Source organism: Microcaecilia unicolor, chromosome 2, assembly GCF_901765095.1.
Source record: "Microcaecilia unicolor chromosome 2, aMicUni1.1, whole genome shotgun sequence".
NCBI lineage: Eukaryota > Metazoa > Chordata > Amphibia > Gymnophiona > Siphonopidae > Microcaecilia > Microcaecilia unicolor.
In genome coordinates, this window is record NC_044032.1 from 500,452,065 (window position 1) to 500,472,989 (window position 20,925).

At 41.7% G+C, this 20,925-nt stretch overlaps 1 protein-coding gene across 3 annotated transcripts in view; it reads right to left on the minus strand.

Annotated features, from left to right (window-relative positions):
- TBC1D14 (TBC1 domain family member 14) overlaps positions 1–20,925 on the minus strand; it is a 199,948-nt gene that overhangs the window by 110,005 nt on the left and 69,018 nt on the right. The window contains exon 1 of one of the 3 annotated variants that reach the window (XM_030191165.1): positions 15,345–15,559. The exons of the other annotated variants lie outside the window; for them this stretch is intronic. Coding sequence (XP_030047025.1) covers positions 15,345–15,379 — 35 coding nt within the window. The 5' untranslated portion in view covers positions 15,380–15,559. Of the gene's footprint in view, positions 1–15,344; positions 15,560–20,925 lie in introns of those variants that run through there. 3 annotated transcript variants of the gene reach the window in all.

The window sequence follows — 20,925 nt, forward strand, 5'->3', positions numbered from 1 at the left end:
AGATCTAGGGCCTTGCCCTCACACCAGACAGCAAACCTTCACCACTTATAAGTATAGCACCTCTTGGTGGAATCTTTCTTGAAAGCCAGCAGGATTTTAAAGATACCTTCAGGCAGTTGAAAGGGTGCAAATTCTACACGCTCAACATCCAGGCCATGAAGGCTAGGGAATGTAGGTTGGGATGCAGAAGAGACCCCTCATTCTGCATGAAGACAGTCAGAAAACACTCCAATCTCCAAGTTTCTATGAAGGACAGCTCCAGAAGAGGGAACTATAGCTGCCTTGGCCAGTAAGGCGTGATCAGGATCATGATGCCTCAGTCCTGCTTGAGTTTCAATAAAGTCTTCCTGATCAGAGGAATGGGAGGACACATGTACAGTAGGCCCTCCCCCCAAAGTAAGAGAAATGCTTTGAATGACCTGAGTCTGGAACAATATTGAGGGACTTTGCTGCAGCAAAAAGATCCACTAAGGGAGTGAACCACTCTTGAAAGATCCTGCAGGCAAAGGTTGTACTAAGACCAATCGTGCAGTTGCATCACACTGCTCAGTCTATCTGCTACAGTGCTGTTCTTGCCCACCAGGTATGTGGCCCCAAGTACCATCCCATGGTGGAAGGCCCATTGCCAGATCCCGACATCTTCCTGACACAAGTAGTAGGAGCGTGTACCCTCACCCCCCACACACACTTGTTGACATAGTACATTGCAACCTGATTGTCTAATTAATCAAATATTCTAATCCAAACAATCTCTGAAAGCCTTTAGAGCATTCCAGGTTGCCCGCAGCTCTAGGAGATTGATGTGAAGCAGAATTTCCTGAGCAGACCAGCACCCCTGGGTGTGAAGCCTATCTACATGAGCATCCCCTCTCAGGTTGGATGCATCTGTGGTCAGAATTTTCTGGGAAGTAAGAACTTGGAATGGAAGTCTCAGAGTCAAATTGCTTTGAATTGTCCACTAGAGCAGCAACTGAGCTAACTTGGGGGTGATCAAGATGACATCCGCTAGAATCTCCAATGCCTGACACCACTGGGAAGCTAGGGTCCACTGGGCATCTCACAAATGAGTTGAGCCATTGGTGCAACATGCACTTTGGAGACTATATGGCCCAACAACCTCAACACCTGCCAAGCTGAGACCTGCTGGCTGCACCAAACCTGGATGGCGATGGAGATGAGTGCATCCGCCCGTACCTGTGGCAGGTAGGCTCAAGCCTGGACCGTGTCTAGCAGGGCTCCAATGTACTCCAACTGTTGTACTGGGACATGGTGGGACTTGGGTAGTTGATAACTCTAGTAGCTCCAACACCGAATAGTTCTCTGCATTGATTCACGAGCACCTTCCTTTCATGTGTTCTTTACTAGCACATCATCCAGGTAGGGAAACATGTACTCCCAGTATGCGTAGCAAGACTATTGCAAGGCATTCTGCAAACACTCGGAGTGAATGCAAAGCCAAATGGCAGGACTGATAGTGGCGTTTTCCTACTCGAAATTTGATATACTTCCTGTGACTTGGACATATCTGGATGTGGCTGTAAACATCCTTTAAGTCCAGAGAGCATAGTCAATAATTTTCCTAAATTATAGGAAGAAGGGTGCACAGGGAAATCATCCTGAACTTGTCTCTGACCAGATATTTTTACAGGGCCCTTAGGTCTAGGATGGGACAAAATCATAAGAACATAAGCATGGTCATACTAGGACAGACCAAAGATCCATCAAGTCCAGTATCCTGTTTCCAAAAGTGGCCAATCCAGGTCACTAGTACCTGGCAAGATCCCAGAACAATAAAACAGATTTTATGCTGCTTATCCTTGAAAAAAGTGGCAAATTTTCCCCAAGTCCATCATAATAATGGCTTATGGACTTTTCTTTTAGGAAGTTAGCCTAACCTTTTTTAAACCCTGCTAAGCTAACTGCTTTTACCACATTCTATGACAATGAATTCCAGAATTTAATTACACATTGATTGTTTTAAATTTACTACTAGTCCAAGCATTTTTGGAAAGAGTAAACAAGGAATTCACATCTACCCATTCCACTCCATCCAGTCTTTTTGGGTATGAAGAATAGAATCCCTTCTCTTCTTATCCTGGTGGAATAGGTTCCCACTTGGGCCTGTAGAAGGGAGAAGAGTTCCTCTACGAGCACTTCCTGGTGCTTAGAGTTCAATTTTGTCACTCTTGGTGGGCAATGTGGAGGAGGTTGTTGCTGAATGTGTAACCTTCCTGGACTATTTGAAGAATCCACTGGTCTGACGTTATAATGAGCCATCTTTCTTCTAAAAAAAATTCAGCCTCTCTCCTACTGGTAGGCCCATCTAGAACAAGCACTTTTATATTGGCTAAGCTTTGCTGGAACCAGTCAAAAGCTCATCCCCTACTTAAACTGAGGAGTTGGTTGAGAGTCTTCGGGTCTCTGCTGCCGAGGACAGATCTGTTGTTGAGGGCAGGATGAAGGAGTGAACCTATGCCTTTCAGAGTAGTAGGCACACTATTTGATGCTGCCTAAAAACCTCAGAGAAGTGGAGGCCACAGAAGGAGTGAGACAAGAGACTTGATTTTATCAGGTTTTTTGTTTATGAGGTCTGCTACCTCCTCCACCATATCTCCCAAAAGACTGTCTCCTTGGCAAGGGCCATAAGAACATAAGAGTATCAAAAGTGGCAACAGCAATGTGTTTGCAATACTCCTTCTGCTTTGTGGCTATCTGTTGAAATTATGTGGCCTGCTCCAATGGGAGAGTATCCACAAACTCAAGTACACTGCCTACAAAGTTCTTCAAATAGATACTCATGTAGAGTTGGTAGGACTGGATGTGGAAAATGAGCACTGAGCCTTGAAACACTTTCCTCTCAAAAGACTCCAAAGTACGAATACAGCTCCAGAAGCCATGGCAACCAATGCCTTTGACTCCAATGGTGATGTATCGGACTTCTGCGAGACAAAAGGTTTTCGCAGAGCCTCTTGACTTATTTTGGGTTCTCTTCTGCATTTGAGCACAGAGACAGCAATTAGAGGACTTATGATCAGAGCCCAGACTGGTTAGGCACACGTCATATGGATCAGTCACAGACATGGTCCTAACAGTCTGTGCACCATTTAAACCCGACAGACTGAACATCACAGGATAAATAGCCATAGTGAAATCAAACGGCTCAATGGTGAGGTTTTTTTTCTTCACTTAACCCTCCATTGCCTCAGGTACAAAATAAGTACCTGTATATATGTAAACCGCTTTGAATGTAGTTGCAAAATACCACAGAAAGGCGGTATATCAAGTCCCATTTCTCTTTTTAAATTCCCGGCTGGGAGCTCAGGCTTAACAAGCCTGTGAGGAGCAAAAAAATAAACTGAAAAAGAGCCAAAAAAAATACCTAAGGGAAACAAAAGGGAAAGCTGTAAAAACAAACACAAGAAAAAAGTCCTGCTCTACTCAAAGAAAAAAAAGAACAGGAAAGCAAAAACAAAACAAAAAACCTCTGTGAAAAGAGAAACACCTCACTACAGTGATAAAATATGCCATCTTTACTACTCCATTGAGAAAGTGAAACTGTGGATCCTATGCAACTAAGGCAGGCAGGAAGGAAGGCACTCATGCACAAGAAGTGGAAGGGACTGCAAAAGGCTTCTAGAACTTACAGAACACTGGGCAGCATCCACACCACGGTTCCATCGGAGATATCACCCACATGTGAGAAACTATGTTCTGCTTGTCCTTGGAGACTGCACTTTTCACTTTTTGGCTTCCAGTGGGGTGTGTGTGCAGGATCAGTGTAATTTCTACTTTTGATATACTTACCACACGGCCATATCCAGACTACATAATGCTTTGGCTGTTATAGGGTTAAAATTACTTCTTAAGAGATGTAATCTGAGCACTGAACTTCTGTCCTGGTAACTCATTTACTTGAGCTCTGAATTTCTGCTTATTCAAAGTTATTAATCTAAGGCAGTGCCAAGACTTTCTTGTCACTGGATAACTTTTCAGAGTATAACTGACCATAATGGCTCAAGTGTCCCTTTCTCACAAAACAATGATAGCAAATAGACTTGGAAGAGCAAACAATATCAAGAATGAAAAATAAAGGAATAACTATATTAAGAAAAAATATAGCTTTTAGCCCAAATCAGACAATACCATAGTTTAATTCAGGAGAGCATTTATAGTCTACTTTTATCAGAATGCCCTCCAACTGAAAGCAGATCATCTAAAATTAGTACAATCACAAATATAATCATGCAAAATAAGAACTATCAAACCTTGTGCTATAATATGACGTTATGACAAATTGTTATCAATTCACAATAGCTGAAACCATAGTGTTTCAATGTACCATCCTAATCCACTGAAATCTGGATGCCTTTCCATAAATCCACATATACTATTTTAGTTCCACCGCATACTGCTTATTGAATACTGAATGCGTTTTACACTGCAAATGCTTGTTCTTGAGTAGATGTCAAGGGGAATATATAATTGGAACTCTTGGCTGACCTGCTAAGACCTCAAGTTTGTACTGCTGAATAATAAGGGTATAGCACACATGTAGAATTCTAAACTTTATCACCAAAAAGTAAAAAACAATCCACAGCCCAACAGGTAGCCAATGTAAAGATGCTACTGATAGGGCAGCCCTGTCCCACCCTTCTTCTTGTAATGATTTTCACTGTCATACTTTGTATTAACTGTAACACTTGTAATACTACTTTAGCAAACTCAAATACACCACATAACAAATTGAGGAGGGAATCACTTGCTTTAAATAAGAAAAGAAGAATGACTGGAGTTCTTAGATAACTATTAAGGTTAAATAAAATGGCCTTTATGTTATCTTACCTTCCATGCATAGGGCAGAGTCCAAACTCCAAGACTATAAATACTATCCCTGAATGACAGATGTCACATTTCCTAAACATATTTCCTGTAGTACTAGAGCTCCACTTTTGTACACCCATTAAGGACCAAACTCTATAAATGGTGCCGATAAAGAAACACACTAAGCGCTATTCTATAAACGGTACTCAAAGTTAGGTGCAATTTATAGAATAGTGCTTACTATCCTCCATTATGTTTTGCCATAGTGTTTTTTCTCCATTATGGAGTTTTTTTATACTATGGTTGGTTTTGGAGGTTGGTAAGAAACCTATGATGATGAGTCCATTAAAGGGTAGACCATCTCTGTAGGCACCCTGGACTCTTGAGGTTTCATTTATGTAAATTGAATACATTTGGAAAGCCCTCTACCCATTAGAATATTTTGAGAGCATTCTCAACTGTATAGTTATTATTTTATTTATTACATTTGTACCCCGCTCTTTCCCACATACAGCAGGTCCAGTGCGGCTTACATAGTAAAAGAAAGCATCTTACATGGTAAAGAATACAGTAAAAACAAGGAAATGTAGGAACAGTATTATAAATTGTGATGATCATAACTACTTACATTATGAAAGGCATTACAAAGGACATGTGAAAAGAACGTAATGAACTAGAATAGGGAAGGTAGATAAGGATATGATAGGTGAAAGGGAAGGAGAATGGGAGGGAAATGGTATCGTTGCTCTCTAGCTCTACAGGTTTATATTTTGAATATTCGCCTAATTTTGAGTGCCATTTATTGAAATCTGGCCCACAATGTCTCCAGCGCTGGAATGCAAAGAAGCTGTGGCATAAATTCACAAAGAAAACCTTAAAATGAAAGAAATGTACATTGAAAAAAAAACCCCAAAACAAAACCATAACTGGAAAGAGAACAAAAAACAATGAAGGCAAGGTACACTAGCTTTCTCAGTCATCAGTTCGTCAACTTTGGCTAAAGGAACTGCAATTACTAAAGATCATTCAGAATATTTCTCATCCATTACACAAATTTCTCAATGACATGGCAGTCTGCTATTAGTGTCACATAGCTGAAGTGACACTTGGGTGTGTATCACTGTTCTATGACTTCATCTGGATCTCCTGCAGTTTTGCAAGCTCAGAACATACACAATGGGAAAATAGCTGTAAGATGCTGTCAGGCAAAAGTCTGAAGTTACCAGACAACAGTTACTCTCTTGTTTAATTGCATTAGCTATAGAACGAACACATCCTGCACCTTATGTCCACTCTCTCCAGGGGATAATGGTATGAAAAAGGTAGACTGAACAGAGAGGCAAGAACAAAGAGCAGGATAAAAGTAATCTGAAGTCAATCTAGAAATTATGACAAGGATTTGCACTTATAGAAGTCTGTGTGCTAGGAAACAAATCTTGGTATCCTGGTAAAGGTCAAGTACACTGTAAGTGTTGATTAATGAGCCACACCACTGCCTGCTTCCACAAAAATGCCTATCAGTGAAAACAGAAGCAGTCTAAAAATACAAAAGTGCAAACATTTAGAGTGGAAACACAGCCCAAGGTGACACTGCTTTCAGTGAACATACATGAGAGAAGATTCTATGATAATTGTGCCAAAACTGTAGCCATGTTTCACAGGCCAGTTAACTACATTGGTGGGGGGGGGGGGGGGGGAAGAGACTGAACAGAGTAGAAAATTAAAGTGATACCGCTAACATTAAGTAGCCACTTCACTGCTTCTTACTGCCAAGATACTTTGAGGATAGATTATCAAAAAGCCACTGATCATCAAAATTAACCAATTAATTTTGTTAGGAGAATTTTCAAAGAACTCTAAACCAGCAAGTTTACCTAAGTTGAAAAAAAAAAACTCACGAAAATCAACCCAGTCCAAGTCTGACCAGTTAATTTAAGCTCTGGCCTGTTTCTCCAATATAGCATCCTTCGTTACATTTTTTACACTGAATGATATATACCACATTTGAAGATGAGCATGTAAAATAGTCCTTTCACAAGACCCCCCAGTCATTCACAAAGGAAAAATATTCAACATAAAGGACTATTTTACATGCTCATCTTCCAATGTGGTATATATCATTCAGTGTAAAAAATGTAACGAAGGATGCTATATTGGAGAAACAGGCCAGATGCTTAAGACAAGATTCAATCTGCACAGACATCGCATGAAAATAGCTGGTGCCAGTCAAGCCCCCACCCCTGTGGGCCAACACTTCACCAGACCAAAACACTGCACCAGTGATTTCACAGTAAGAATACTGAAAGGTAATTTTAAAACAATACAGGAACGTAAGACCTTTGAAATAAGAATGATTGAATATTTTGACACCCAACAAACAGGACTTAATAGGGATCTGGGTTTTCTAACCCATTATAAACCATAAAGCTGTATTTCTCTGTTTATTTCTCTGTTTATTACCCTCCTCTCACCTACCAACATCCATTCTGTTAGAATATCAATGAAATGCTTTGATGTCCCCATGCATACCCCCACCCTCCCACTCTGTCAGACTGTCAAAGTAATGCTTTGATGTTTCCCTTATATATACTATCTGCTAACACATTTGCTTATTTCCGATCTGACGAAGAAGGGCAACCTTCGAAAGCTAATCAAGAAATGTATTAAGTTATGTCCAATAAAAAAGGTATCATCTTATTTTCTTTTCCATGTTTTATTTTGTTTGATTTCTATTGAGAACCTTTAAGAGTGGACTAACACGGCTACCACACCTCTCTACTTAAGTGTGCAAATCCAAAGCATACATCATTTTCAAGAGGTACGTTATGAGTGTGTTTTAGAAAACTATTATTTCCAATTGTACAACAGCTATACATGCATACTTTAAATGCCAACATCCAGGGTTTTATTTATTTATTTTTTTTAACATCTGCTCATTTGGACTTGATGTTTGCACCAGTGATTAAGGGAGGATCTGGTGTTTAAAACCACCTCAAAATTAACACACATTTCTCATTCAGCTCCTTAACTGGCACTTCCTGGACATTCAGTTTTATAAAATTGGTCCCATATCATGTGTCAGCCAAGTGTTGCCACTCTTATTTTCGATGTGTTTATTACTAAAATGGCTGTTTCTGCTGGACATGCTGGAACTTACATGTGTTTTTCTAGGTATTTTATTAAAAAGAAAAAAAAGCTGTTCAGTGAGCCTTGTAAAATGCTCAGGGAATTGTGCACATCTTAACCTGATAATCCTCCTCCTACCTAGACACCCTATGCATAATTAGCTTTAAATTTAGCACAACAAATGAAGTCTTAAACCCACCTCAGGAACATTTCTAGACTTACCCTTCTGCACCTAAGAGGCTAAATTCAGTGAGTGGAAGAGAGGGCCCTTAACAAGTGAGGATTAACTCAATCCTACAGGTAGGTAGGTATCCAGTTAAACCTTCCCAGGTACTAGGTCACAAAACAGTCAACGTGCATTGAAATGTGCTCTATCAAGTGTATGAACATCACCACCTACTGTCTAGCTTTTAAAACTACAACACCTACTGTATCACCAAATTGGGAACATGTGGAACTAAATTCAAATTCATCATTTCTAGCAGACTGTATTAACTTGGAGGTTCACAAAACAGGTTGTGAACCAGGGAAGACAGGGCTCAAATTCTGCTTCTTTCACAGACACTCTTTTGTAGCCTTTCGCAGGTCACGTCATCCTTCACAGCCTCAAGGACAACTTAGATTGTGAGCCCATTTGGGCATGGAAATAACTCATGTAAAGCTCTGTCAGCTTGGAAAACGATGAATGGAAAAATGTAACAGAAAAGGACCAATTGGTCCACCAATATTCCCAGTTATTCAGGCTCACATTGCTAAGGATATACCCCAGCTGCAAGGCAAAGTGCGATCACTTGTAGGAAAATGCTCCTTATCCAAGTCTATGTTTGTTATCATTTGTATTCCCCTCTCCCTCCCTTAGGTAGATAAGTTTGCTAAATCCCTCTGTTTCATCACCAGCACCACTCACTTCCCATGTTTAACCATCAAAGTCACTAATATCTACTTGCTGTATCTCTGTGACCTTTCCTATGGTATCTTATTACCACGAACCTGATACATATTGGCTCACATGAGAACTACAAAGCTTGCCAGACAGACCCAGCTACATGAATACTTACACGTTATTACTGCATTTGCAGTCTGCCAAACCTGGACCTTAATTCTGTCGCTAGTGCCTATCAGAATGTCCTTGCTGTGAGGCTACCTCTCTTATGTACTTCTAACATTTTATGTTATCTACTATCTGATTCATTCTAGCAGCCTCATCACTTGCCATTGAATTAAGCAGCATACATTAAATACATGCCATCAATTTGTTTTTGCAGTTAAGGATCCTTTGTGCTTATCACATGCTTTTTCTTGAAGTCTTCCAATTTTAGCCTCCACTACGTGAACCACTTCTCACAAGGACAAAGACATCTTATTGATCAAATGGGAGTGGAGGAGTAGCCTAGTGGTTAGTGCACCAGAGTGGTTGACATCCAGAGGTGGCCAGTTCAAATCCCACTGCTGCTTCTTGTGATCGTGGGCAAGTCATTTAACCCTCCATTGCCTCAGGTACAAAAGTAGATTGTAAGCCCTCCAGGGACAGAGAAATACCCAGTGTACCTGAATGTAACTCACCTTGAGCTACTACCGAAAAAGATGTGAGCAAAATCCAAATAAATAAATAAATAAATACATGCTTTAGACCTGCCTCCTATGAGTGCATGGAAATAATTACAATGCTCCTCAACTCAAATTCCTGCTAAACTAAAGCCCTTCTGTTGCAACCTTGGCTCATTCCAGAATTGTCGAAAGCCAGGACACCTTGATACATATAGATACCAGCAACACCCAGACCATGCTTTAGGGGAAGCCCCTTGTACTTTATTTAGGGGGATGGGATTTTATAACCTTTGTGGTTACAATCAAAGCGGTTTACATATTATATACAGGTATTCATTTTGACCTGGGGCAATGGAGGGTTGAATGACTTGCTCAGAGTCACAAGCAGCTGAAGTGAGAATCGAACTCAGTTCCTCAAGTTCTCTGGCTGCCGCACTAACCATTAGGCTACTCCTCCATCCTCACCTCAGTTTTTATACTAGAACAATTTTTAGAACAGTATCAATGCTTTGAATGGAGAACATGCCTGAATATGGTCATAATTTTCCACGCACCAATCTTACTTGAAGTGCTTGACTAGTTTCTAATTGCTTGCTGAATCTACCACAGAAGTACATGAAGTACAGGCAGACTTGCAGGAGGATTAGCAGCATAACAAAAAAAAAAAAAAACAACAACAATTTAGGAGGTCTTTTACTAAAGCTTAGCTCAAGTTATCTGAAGCAGGGCTCATAGGAATAAAATGGGCCCTGGTGCAGATAACTTGTGCTAAGCTTTAGTAAAAGATCCCCTTAACACAGAGGAAGAAGGAAGAGTTCCAACTGCATCAAGTCCAAATTACAGAAATAAAATGATTATAAACTCAAAGAATAGTTAAGCTCTGGAACTTGCTTCCAGGGGATGTGGTAACAGTGGTTAGTGTATCTGGGTTTAAAAAAAGGTTTGAGCAAGTTCCTGAAGGAAAAGCCCATAGTCTAATTATATGAAGTTTTGTTGGCTAATAAAACTTCATTTGCTCACCTAGGGTTATGGTAGAAGTGATTGCCATACAAAATGTGTTACAAATGTGAGCACAAGGCGAATTTACAGTCATCCAAATGGGACTCCCTAGCTAAGGGATGTCATCACCAAGAAAGAGGTAAAAAAAAAAAAAAAAAAAAAGGCAACCCTAACAAGGTGAGAAAACTTATAAGGGATTAAAAATGCATCTTTTTCAATTAAAAAAAATACTGAATAGTTTGTATGGGGGCTCCTACTCCAACTCCCACTCACCCCAGCTTCTAAGTCTTGCTATGCAGACATACTCATTGGTTAGCTCAGGGGTAGGCAACTCCGATCCTCGAGAGCCGCAGGCAGGTCAGGTTTTCAGGATATCCACAATGAATATGCAGGAGATAGATTTGCATACCAAGGAGGCAGTGCTTGCAAATCTATCTCCTGCATATTCATTGTGGATATCCTGAAAACCTGACCTGCCTGTGGCTCTCGAGGACCGGAGTTGCCTACCCCTGGGTTAGCTGAATTGAATTAGAAGTATTTGGCATTAGTTGGAAGGGAAAATCAAGGAAATAAATAAGTCAAATTTTAGTTATCTGTTAAAAAAATATATATATATTTTTGTGGGCTTCAGTAATTTCTTAAACCTTTGAGGTAAACCTACACAAACATACTAGATTTCACGTATAAGATATAGAAAACATATTTTTGAAATTGGCAGGGATAAAATAAACCCCTGCACACCCCAATAAGTGCTCAAGGAAGCAGGACTTAAACAGGGAATAAGAAAAGGAGATATGATCTCACATAAGACACTAGTTACTACTTTTGACACACAGGATAGTTGAGAAAAGGTAGGAATATTGGTAGATCAGCCCTCCTTATATATAATGGTGTTATGATCCAACAGAATTGGTTTGAGCCCTGATATGCAAAAGCTATTAAAGTGATTTTTGCATGGATCAGGAGAAATGATTGAAAATGGTGGAGGCTGGCCATCTTGTGTGAAGGCAGATCCCACTAACTTCTACTGGATTTTTTTTCCTAAAGGCTATAAGTACTTAAGACACTGAACAATATATTTATAATAGTATTTATGTCCTTTTCAGCCCTGTTAGAATGGGTAGAGTTTAGGCACACATACACTAGTGGAAACTTCCAGAGGTAAAGTAGTTTTGATGAAGGAAGTACAAGAGGATCTGGAAAAGGAATTCCTAAAGTCTTCAGAGTGTAGAACATGAAGTGATTCATTTTCAAAGCACTTACAGGTTCCATGGGTTACTATGCAATGTTGTAAGTCTAAGTGCTTTGAAAATAAACCTGCATCAGCAGATGAAAAACAGTGTGGCCTTTCCCAGAAAAAGGAAAAGCAGGAGCTGAAGGAGTCAGTAATAAATCTTTCCATGAAAAGCATGGCTTGTACTTTGGGATTTGTGTTTATCCTGAAGTGGGAGAGGAGAGGAGAAATCCCACACAATTTTCCTGCCAATGAGCAAAGTATGCCTAAATCAACTTGAAAATGACAAACTTCCATGTTGCAGGAGCCATTCACAGGTATCTATATCAACAAACAACCTCCTGCAAACAACTATTTAATGTCTGTCACCAACTATTAGATTTTTTTTTAGACATTTTTATGGAGCTTGCAAAGCATTTCTTAATACTGCAAACTGGACCCTCTCCTAACATGGCCGGGTTTCGAATGCTTCGTCAGGGAAGGTCTGTCTTATAATGCTGTATTATTACTTCTTCATAGCAATACTAAGTTACATACATTAATTATTTTAACAATATTATATGAAAAATTAGTCCTAAAGATTTCCTTTGAATTTGTGAAATTGAAAAAAATGTAACAAAAGATAAAACGGACCTATGAGGAATGGTCAGCACTGCATTTGAGGTCATTGATATGCATGTAGCTAGCCAAAGTTCTGAGGCTCCATAAAAATGTCTCAAAAAAATCTAAATAGTTGGTGACAGACATTAAATAGTTGTCCGCTGGAGTTTGTTGATACAGATAGATAAATGAGCAAAGTACAGCAACAAGAGAGCTTTGCCTGACTTACGTGTTTTGAAACAGAGGTAGAATCTCTTTTGGGCCCTACCATGTAACTCCTTAGTCAAACTAACAGCAGCCCGGATATCTAGAAAAGTTGTCCATCAGTGGAGCACCAAAATAAGAGGATGTAGTATTACTATACTGTTAACATCAGTTATGAGGGGCAGAGAGTAGGAGGTGGCAAAATTATTTGATCCTCTGTTATATAGTTGGAAAAACATCCAACATGGTTTCTTTAAGAATACGTACTAAACAATGGGAAAACAAATTTGTCTTGACCAAGAGAAAGCTAGCAGTTTTATTCAGATTTTTGTCATCAGAAGTGGTACCACAGGATACATGTGCAGAATCCCCTTTCCCAGTGAACATAGGGATCATCTCATGCTTGTATACATTACAACTTCTTTTTGAAGAAGAAATCTGGTACCTTCCTGATGCAAGCTGTTGCGAACAGGCCTAGCTCAGGTGTTCCCATTGGAAAATTATGCCTTTCACTACACACTAAGCTAGGGGCCAGAGAAAGATACAGATGACCTGGAAAGGGGTCCCAAATAAATAAACATAAAGAAGGTACCAGGACAGGCAGAGCAATCAGCTACCAGTGAGAGATAACTCAGAAAAGTAAAAAGGACAAGCTACAAAGCAAAGTGAAGAGGAAGAAGAAAGGCTTGAAAAATCCCAGAGATGCAGGAGCTGGCAAGTTGAGCTTCAAGCCTATGTGGGTAGATTTATTTATTTATTACACTTGTATCCCATATTTCCCCACCTATTTGCAGGCTCAATGTGGCTTACAAAGATCTGTTATGGCATGACCATTACAGGGTAAAAGATACAATTGGTGTTAAAAGAGATCAAGGATGACAGAGAAGAACTAAGCAAACAGTTATAGAAAGACGTCATTCAGAGTCAGGGTGGAGTGGTGAAGTGTTATAGTTAAGCACGGGTTCTCGTGGTAGCCCTTGTTGAAGAGATAGATTTTCAGAGATTTGCGAAAGTTAGTTATTTCGTTGATTGTTTTCAATTTTGTTGGTAGTGCATTCCACAGCTGTGTGCTCAGGTAGGAAAAGCTGGTCGCATGTGTTAGTTTGTATTTTAATCCTTTACAGCTAGGGAAGTGTAGATTAAGAAATGTGCGGGCTGATCTTTTAGCATTTCTAGGAGGTAGGTCGACTAGGTCTAGCATGTAGGTCGGGGCATCTCTGTAAATGATTTTATGAACTATCGTGCATATCTTGAACGTGATTCGTTCTTTGAGTGGGAGCCACTGCAGTTTCTTTCTTAGGGGTTTTGCACTTTCATATTTTGTTTTTCCAAATATGAGTCTGGCTGCGGTGTTCTGGGCTGATTCGTTGCTGGGTTTGAACGCAATAGCTAAAGCAAAAAACATTAGACAAAGAAGGCCATAACCTGCATAAAGGAACTTTCTATTGATATCATGGTGGTAAGAAATCAGATACAATACAGTATAATAAAACTAAATTACTGAGTACAACCAATGAAGATAAAAGGCTAGAATAAAAAGTATGGATTTACATAGATACTAGTAAAAAAGGCCCGTTTCTGACACAAATGAAACGGGCGCTAGCAAGGTTTTCCTCAGAGTGTGTATGTGAGAGTGTCTGTGTGTGAGAGAGAGAGTGAATGTGTGAGTGTGTGTGTATGTGAGAGAGAGAGTGAGTCTGGGTGCGAGTGTGTCTGTGAGAGAGAGGGTGTGTGTGTGAGAATAAGAGTGTGTGCAAGTGCATATGTGAGACACAGTGTGAGAGAGAGAGAGAGTGTGTTTCACACAGATAGTGTGTGCGAGAGAGAGAGAGTGTGTGTGTGAGACACAGACTCTCTGTGAGATTGAGTGTATGAGTGACTGTGTGACACAGAGTGAATGTGATACAGTGTGAGACATAGAGTGTGTGAGAGACAGTGTGTGAGAGTGAGAGAGAGAAAGACATTGACTGTGTGAGAGAGAGTGTGTGTGTGTGACAGAGATACCTCCCCCCCCCCCCCTCTGGTGTCAGCCCCCCCCTCTCTCTCTCTGGTGTCTTGAGCATTACTGTGCAGGACGCTGAGCTCTGGCTGTGCTTCAAGGAACTGACCAATCCTATTTAATAGAATACACCTCCAACATTCTGAAGCCGAGAAACCTCGTGTGGTTGGTCACTTCTGCTTGTGACGAACCCGAAAGTACGTGATGTCAATTCAGGAGATGGCTACAGAGAGCAGGAATGCCTCAGCCATGCAGTCAGCTTCAGAATGTTGGAGGTGCGTTTTATTATATAGCATAATGGAGAAACAAAATATAAATAAAATGTATCATTTATAAAGAAATAAGTCAATGAAAAAGAGTTATACCAAACTACACTATTTTAGACAAATAATTAATGTACGTAGCACCTCCATACAGAGATACATAAGAAATTAGGTAGCAAGCAGCCACAATAAGTTTCCAATGAAGACAGAAGAGAATTTTCTGTATTTCAAAAGTACTGTCAAAATTCCTGAAAGGAAGGACATTTGCAGCATTTTCCCCACTGAAAGTCTCTCCTTTCCCTGACTCAATTTACATGAGAAAATCTCATCACCTCAGCCTCACGAGAAAGCAGGCTAAAGTCTCTCAACTAAGGTCTCGCATATGGCATTAACATTTTCTGTACTAAACCACAGTATTCCCAAGACCAGAACAAAAGTAGCTTATTAAAACTAAGAGTCAACTTTTTCTAACACTGTCATTTACAAAGAATAGGCTTCCTGATGGACAGGAACCCCCCCCCCCCCCCCCCCCAACTCCTCACATACCAACCTGTCTATTAGCAGAAGCAGAGATGGTGCTGCCATAGTGTCCGGAACTTGAGCTCCAAGAATCAACTAAGGTGACTCCTTAGCATCTATGCCAAACATTTTGAGGTGGTCTCTATGCTGAAACCTCAGAGCCAGTAGCAACCTGAAGTAAACACTTGTTCAACAGAAGGAACTGCAGCACATTAAAGCAGCTAAGTACTTCAGATAGGAGCTTAGTTGCTGTATCAACAAGGAAGAAGGGGAAAGGAAGGGAGGAAAAGCTCCAATTAGACTGGAGGGAGGGGTTAGACAAGTAAGAGATGTACACCCACTGAAACTTCACACAGAAACTCTCCTCACGTTACAGTGATTCACACCTCCCTTTCCAGTTTAGTAATACGAGAGCCATCAAGGTTGTTTTTCTTCATAATTTAGTTAGCAAGTAAAAACAAAACCCAGTCACGTCTCCCTTTCATAGTCTCAATTGGTTTTTATTGTTTCATCCTGTGGCAATATTTGTTTTTATTTTTAAAGCTTAGCTTTAAGATAGTAGAATTCACTTTATGTTACCCCACTGATCCTGGTCAAATCAACAGTGCAGGTGTCACACTGATGCAAAGTTAGAGGTGGCATAGCCTGGTCTAGGCCACCAGGGCTTAACATGACCCCAAGGGTGTGGGCTGTGGCACTGGATCGGGTGGGGTGGAGACACAGCCTTTGAACTCCACAGCCGGTCTGTGGCTGCAAACTGGTGAGTGGAAGCAGCATATGTCAGATGAACGGGGGAGCAGGAGACATTGGGTGAGCTTGGCATTTTGCTTGCTCCTCTGCAACCTGACGTGTTAACCTGTCCTCCCGCCCAATATTGTGAGTTACAGAGATGTGTTATTGTCAATGTTATGATTATTAAGAGTTTTGTCAGTTGACAAGGTTTTGGGTTATTCACAAAGTGGTATCATGTCAAAGGGTGCAGTGCCTGAGTCAGTTGGGGTAAAAAGAGGTAAAACGAAGTAAAAAGACAAATGATCCGCCTGGAGTGATAAAGCCACTGGCTTCTCCCCAAACTGGGCATAGGAAGACAGTCTGTCAAAAGGGAAGTTGCGGGTGCATGTCTTGTCAGGATTGTGCCAAGGATCTGATAGTAGTGGAGACATGGTGCTGGTGAGCAGGTTGAATTAGAGTTAAGGTGGGCCCTGATGTGTGGAGATTATGTGGCAGTGAGCACCTAAACTCTGAGAAATGACCAGAAGCCATCTTGGCTCAGGTTTATAATGCACAAAAAAAAAAAAGCTGTGGCAGGTGTGGAAGTATCTGTATAATTTAAACGAGTAAAGGTAAAGGGGAAGTGGAGTTTGCAAGAAGGCATTTTTAGTGTTAATGTACCTAGTGCAAGAACAGCTCAACAGTGGACTCAAAGAAAGATTTAGGACCATGGTGGGGCCATTAAGAAAGGTGTACTTTTAATTACATTTGTGTGATGAACTAAAACACTTACAAATTTTTAAAAAAGCACAATAGAAAGCAACAGAGACAAGAAAAAAATGATTTAACAGCACTCTGACAGTACTGTCCCTTTAAAATAGTCATATGTATCAGGTGCCAAAACTGTTATGATAATGACCAAGCTGTAAAGGCACACTAAACATACAGAAAATCTGTGAGGCTTCACCATGTCTGCTTACAAAGCCAAAATGTGGTATTTTTCCCCATTAAAATGCTTTTTTTTTAAGTCCACAAATCTAAATCAACCTGAAAAGAACAGTCAATTGAAAAAAAAAAAAAAGGGTAATTTTTCTTAAAGCAGTATGAAGAGTCCTGATACCTACAACACAAGACTCCTTTGTTACTTGCAAGGGAAGCCCCCTTTTCTATGCTACTGTTGTAGTTTCCAACCTGTCTACGAACCACCATAAAACTGGCAAAATCTTAACCTTGTTTTTCCTTACTGTTTTTAAAGCTAACCCAAAACTTTGTTTTTGTTTGGCATGCCCCACAGCAGAGGCATAGCCAGAACGTGATTTGGGGAGGGGGGGGGGCCCGAGCTGGCAGGGGTCCCCCAAGCCCTGCCAGCAGAAGCCTTCCTGTAGCGATACTCGGTGCCGCGCTGCCTGCCCTGCTTTCCTGGCCAGGTGCACAAGCTCAATTTCATTAAAACCATGGCGATGAATATCGCCACAGGAAAGCCTCTGCTGGCAAAGCTTGGGGATCCCGACCAGCCAAACCAGCAGACTGGGGGGGCCTGAACCCAAATTGTTTATTATTTGCCTGACTATGGCAGAGTTGTACTCTCTTGGATCTTAATGAAGACAAACATAAAAAAAAAAAAAAAAGACATGTTTATGTGTGTTTAATAGTGTTCCTTCTTTGCAAAGAGCATGGGCTCCATCCAAAAGAGTATGTGCTCTTAATTACATTGCTCCCATAATGCCCCCCCCCCCCCAATGCAAAACAAACATTTCCATAAACATGGGAAGTAACACAAGCTTTCAAGCTGCCCACCTCTAGCATGCGTTAACATGGAAACATGGAATGTGGGGTGGCAAATGGGCAGGTCCTATGTCTTACAATGAATACAATGTAAAGTTATCATGCATTAATTGTTTACCTGCCAGATACCATAGCAGAGTTAAGGCCACCTGAATAGGGGTAACTATGCATTAAGTTCTCTGCAATGAATTTGCAAAGCTGCTGCAAGCAGAAGCGCAAAAAAGAGTGGAGGAGTGGCCTAGTGGTTAGGGTGGTGGACTTTGGTCCTGGGGAACTGAGTTCGATTCCCGGCACAGGCAGCTCCTTGTGACTCTGGGCAAGTCACTTAACCCTCCATTGCCCCATGTAAGCCACATTGAGCCTGCCATGAGTGGGAAAGCGCGGGGTACAAATGTAACAAAACAAAAAAAAAAGTTAACTCAAGGTATATATGGATGTTAATGGGAGCAGAATGCAGAAAATAGATCAGAGTTAACTCACAAAAACAAATAGGCACTCGAGCTACAAGATCCAGCATGGAAAAAAGAAGCAGTACAGCCACAGTCACACACAGCTTTGCTGAGTAATTAATACTGTAGGTCCAGCAGAGGAAGGGCACTAAAAAAAAACCAAACTGCTGAATGCCAGCAGGCGGCTTATGGAAGAAGTGAGAGAGGGATAATACCTGCAAGGCAGCAAGGAAAGAAATTGTGGTTTAAGCTGGGGAAGCTTAGCCTCTCTGAGCTTCTTACACTGGGTGTCTATGGTCAAAACAATTTAGCCAGATGCAAAAACTGCACCACATCCAGCTGGGCTGCAACACAGGCAAAGGAGCCAACTTTTCAAAATTATTGGGGGGTGCTAAGCCCAGCGGAAATAACCTTTCCTTGGACACATACAAGGAATTTTCTCAATATTGGGGGTGCAAGCACCCACAGTGTCGGCTCCTACATGCACCACCAACTCTGAAGCGAGTGCTGCCACCTGAACCCCGAGTGAATTAAGCACCAGGCTATGATCCAAACCACCCTGTAAGAATGACAAGGTGAATGGAATATCTGCCTTCTAGTGGGATACCCCCTCGCCAGAGCACCAGGTCTTAATCTCTAGCTCCTAATGAAGTCCAGAGGCATGGAGGACTTTCACACATTCAGCTGCATGGCAATGACCGAGGGAGAAAACCTCTTCCTTCTCAGTTGCTGCATTTCAAAGGCCAAATCATAAGCCAGAAGAAAAACAAATCTTCTATGGCAACCGACGCTTGGAAAAGAAGCCCTGGTCTTCTCAGCAAGGGAAGCAAAGGTCAGACAAGGAGTCGAATCACATCTGTGTACCAAAGGCAGCAAGGTCAATCTGATGTGATCAGCGTGACCAGAAATGGGTGCCTTGCAATCCCACACTACTTGACCTATTAGAGGCCTTGGGAAAAAGATGTACAGAGGCTTTAGCTCAGGCCATGCACTTGGGGCCCTGAGAGTGCCTGCCTAAGACACTTTGATAGAACGGCTGAAAAATGGCACCGTAACGGGTCCAACCCCCTCCCTCCAACAGGAGAACCCTACTCACCTCAAACTACATGTCAAAAACAAAGTCCAGGGTCAAAATGGCTGCCATTACAACCAAAATGAAGCCAGAACAGGAATGCGTGCTCCTGCCTCCAGGGAGGGTCCTAGGCACACTCTGCAACTTTCCCATGTAATGTGATGCCATCACCTCCACACATGGGGCAAAAAAATGGTTAAAAAAAGGCAGGAAAGTCCTTCCACAGTAGTCAAATAAAAACAATGAACAGAGTGGAGGAATGTTCCAATGAGCAAACAGAAGTCAAGCTTCCAAAGGTTTATTCTCCTCAGAGTCACATGTATCAACTGGATCCAACACTGTCTGTATTTTGGCTATAAGCCTTCTTCGGGGTCACAACTATGCTACAATTATCTTGAAATATGTGACCTTGGAAACTTGAGGAAAACACCTCTTCAGGGTCAAAACAACGTTATCCTTGGCAATGTTGGATTGCGCATAGTGATTACAGAAGCTGGCGGTGTCTGTGAGACAGACTAAAAAAGCGAAACATGGACCGTGTTGGATCCAGTTGACACATGTGACTCTCTGAGGAGAATAAACCTTTTGAAAGATTATTGACTTCTGTTTGCTCTTTGGAACATTCCTCCACTCTGTTTGTTGCAAAAAAAACTGGTTGCCATGCTTGTGTGCCAGAACTTACAGGTTCCACAGTGCTGTGACAGGTAGCATGACAGAAGCTCCAGACCAGGGGTGTGCTGGTAAATTTTTAACAACAGGCTCTTTCTCCGGACGTAGCCAGCTCTGCAGTTGGAAGGGCCAGGGGTGGCTGGGGGGGGGGGATGAGGGAGTGGGGGGGGCAACACTTGCCTCTCTCTCCTCCCTCCTTTCCTGCGGGCATGCTAGGCATACCTTTGCTGGCAGCCAATAAATGGACTGCCACCACTCCCAACGTCTTGCTCTGAGCAGCATGCTGGAACTTCTCTCACATGCTCGAGAAGTCCCAGTCTGCTGCCCAGACAAGGAGCAGGGAGCAGAAGTAGTCTATTTACTTGGCTGGCAGGGCTCAGCATCCCCACCAGTAAAGTAAAAGATAATTCAGCAGGAGGCCCAAGCCCACATTTTGGGAGCCAGTTGTTAAAGTAGCCATGGAGGGCCCTACTTTAACAACCGGCTCCCAAAATTCTTAAAAACTTAACAACCGGCTCTTGCGAGCCTGTGAGAGCCTGCTCCAGCACACCACTGCTCCAGACAGTCTGCCAAAGCTGCAGGTGTGTGTCCCTCCTCCCAGTCCCTGAAGAAGTAAAATTGTCTGCCCCAGGGCCAACTACATAGGCCAGTTTGAGCAAAGCTGCGCCCCCCCCCCCCCCCATTCCTGCCTTTTATTGATAAAACTTTATTCTTTGTGAGAAGCAGCACCAGCCCCCAACGCTTTTCTTTTCAGAGCTTGGGGGGCATTTACCCATGCTGCCTAGCATACAAAGTGAAGGCCCTTAGGTCACGCTCCAGGTTGCCAAGGAGGAACGAACAGCTCTTCCCTACCTCAATCAGTGGGCTGGACATGGGCTCAGATTCTTGAAGTGCGCTGGCAAGAATTCAACCACAAAGCTAAGAGC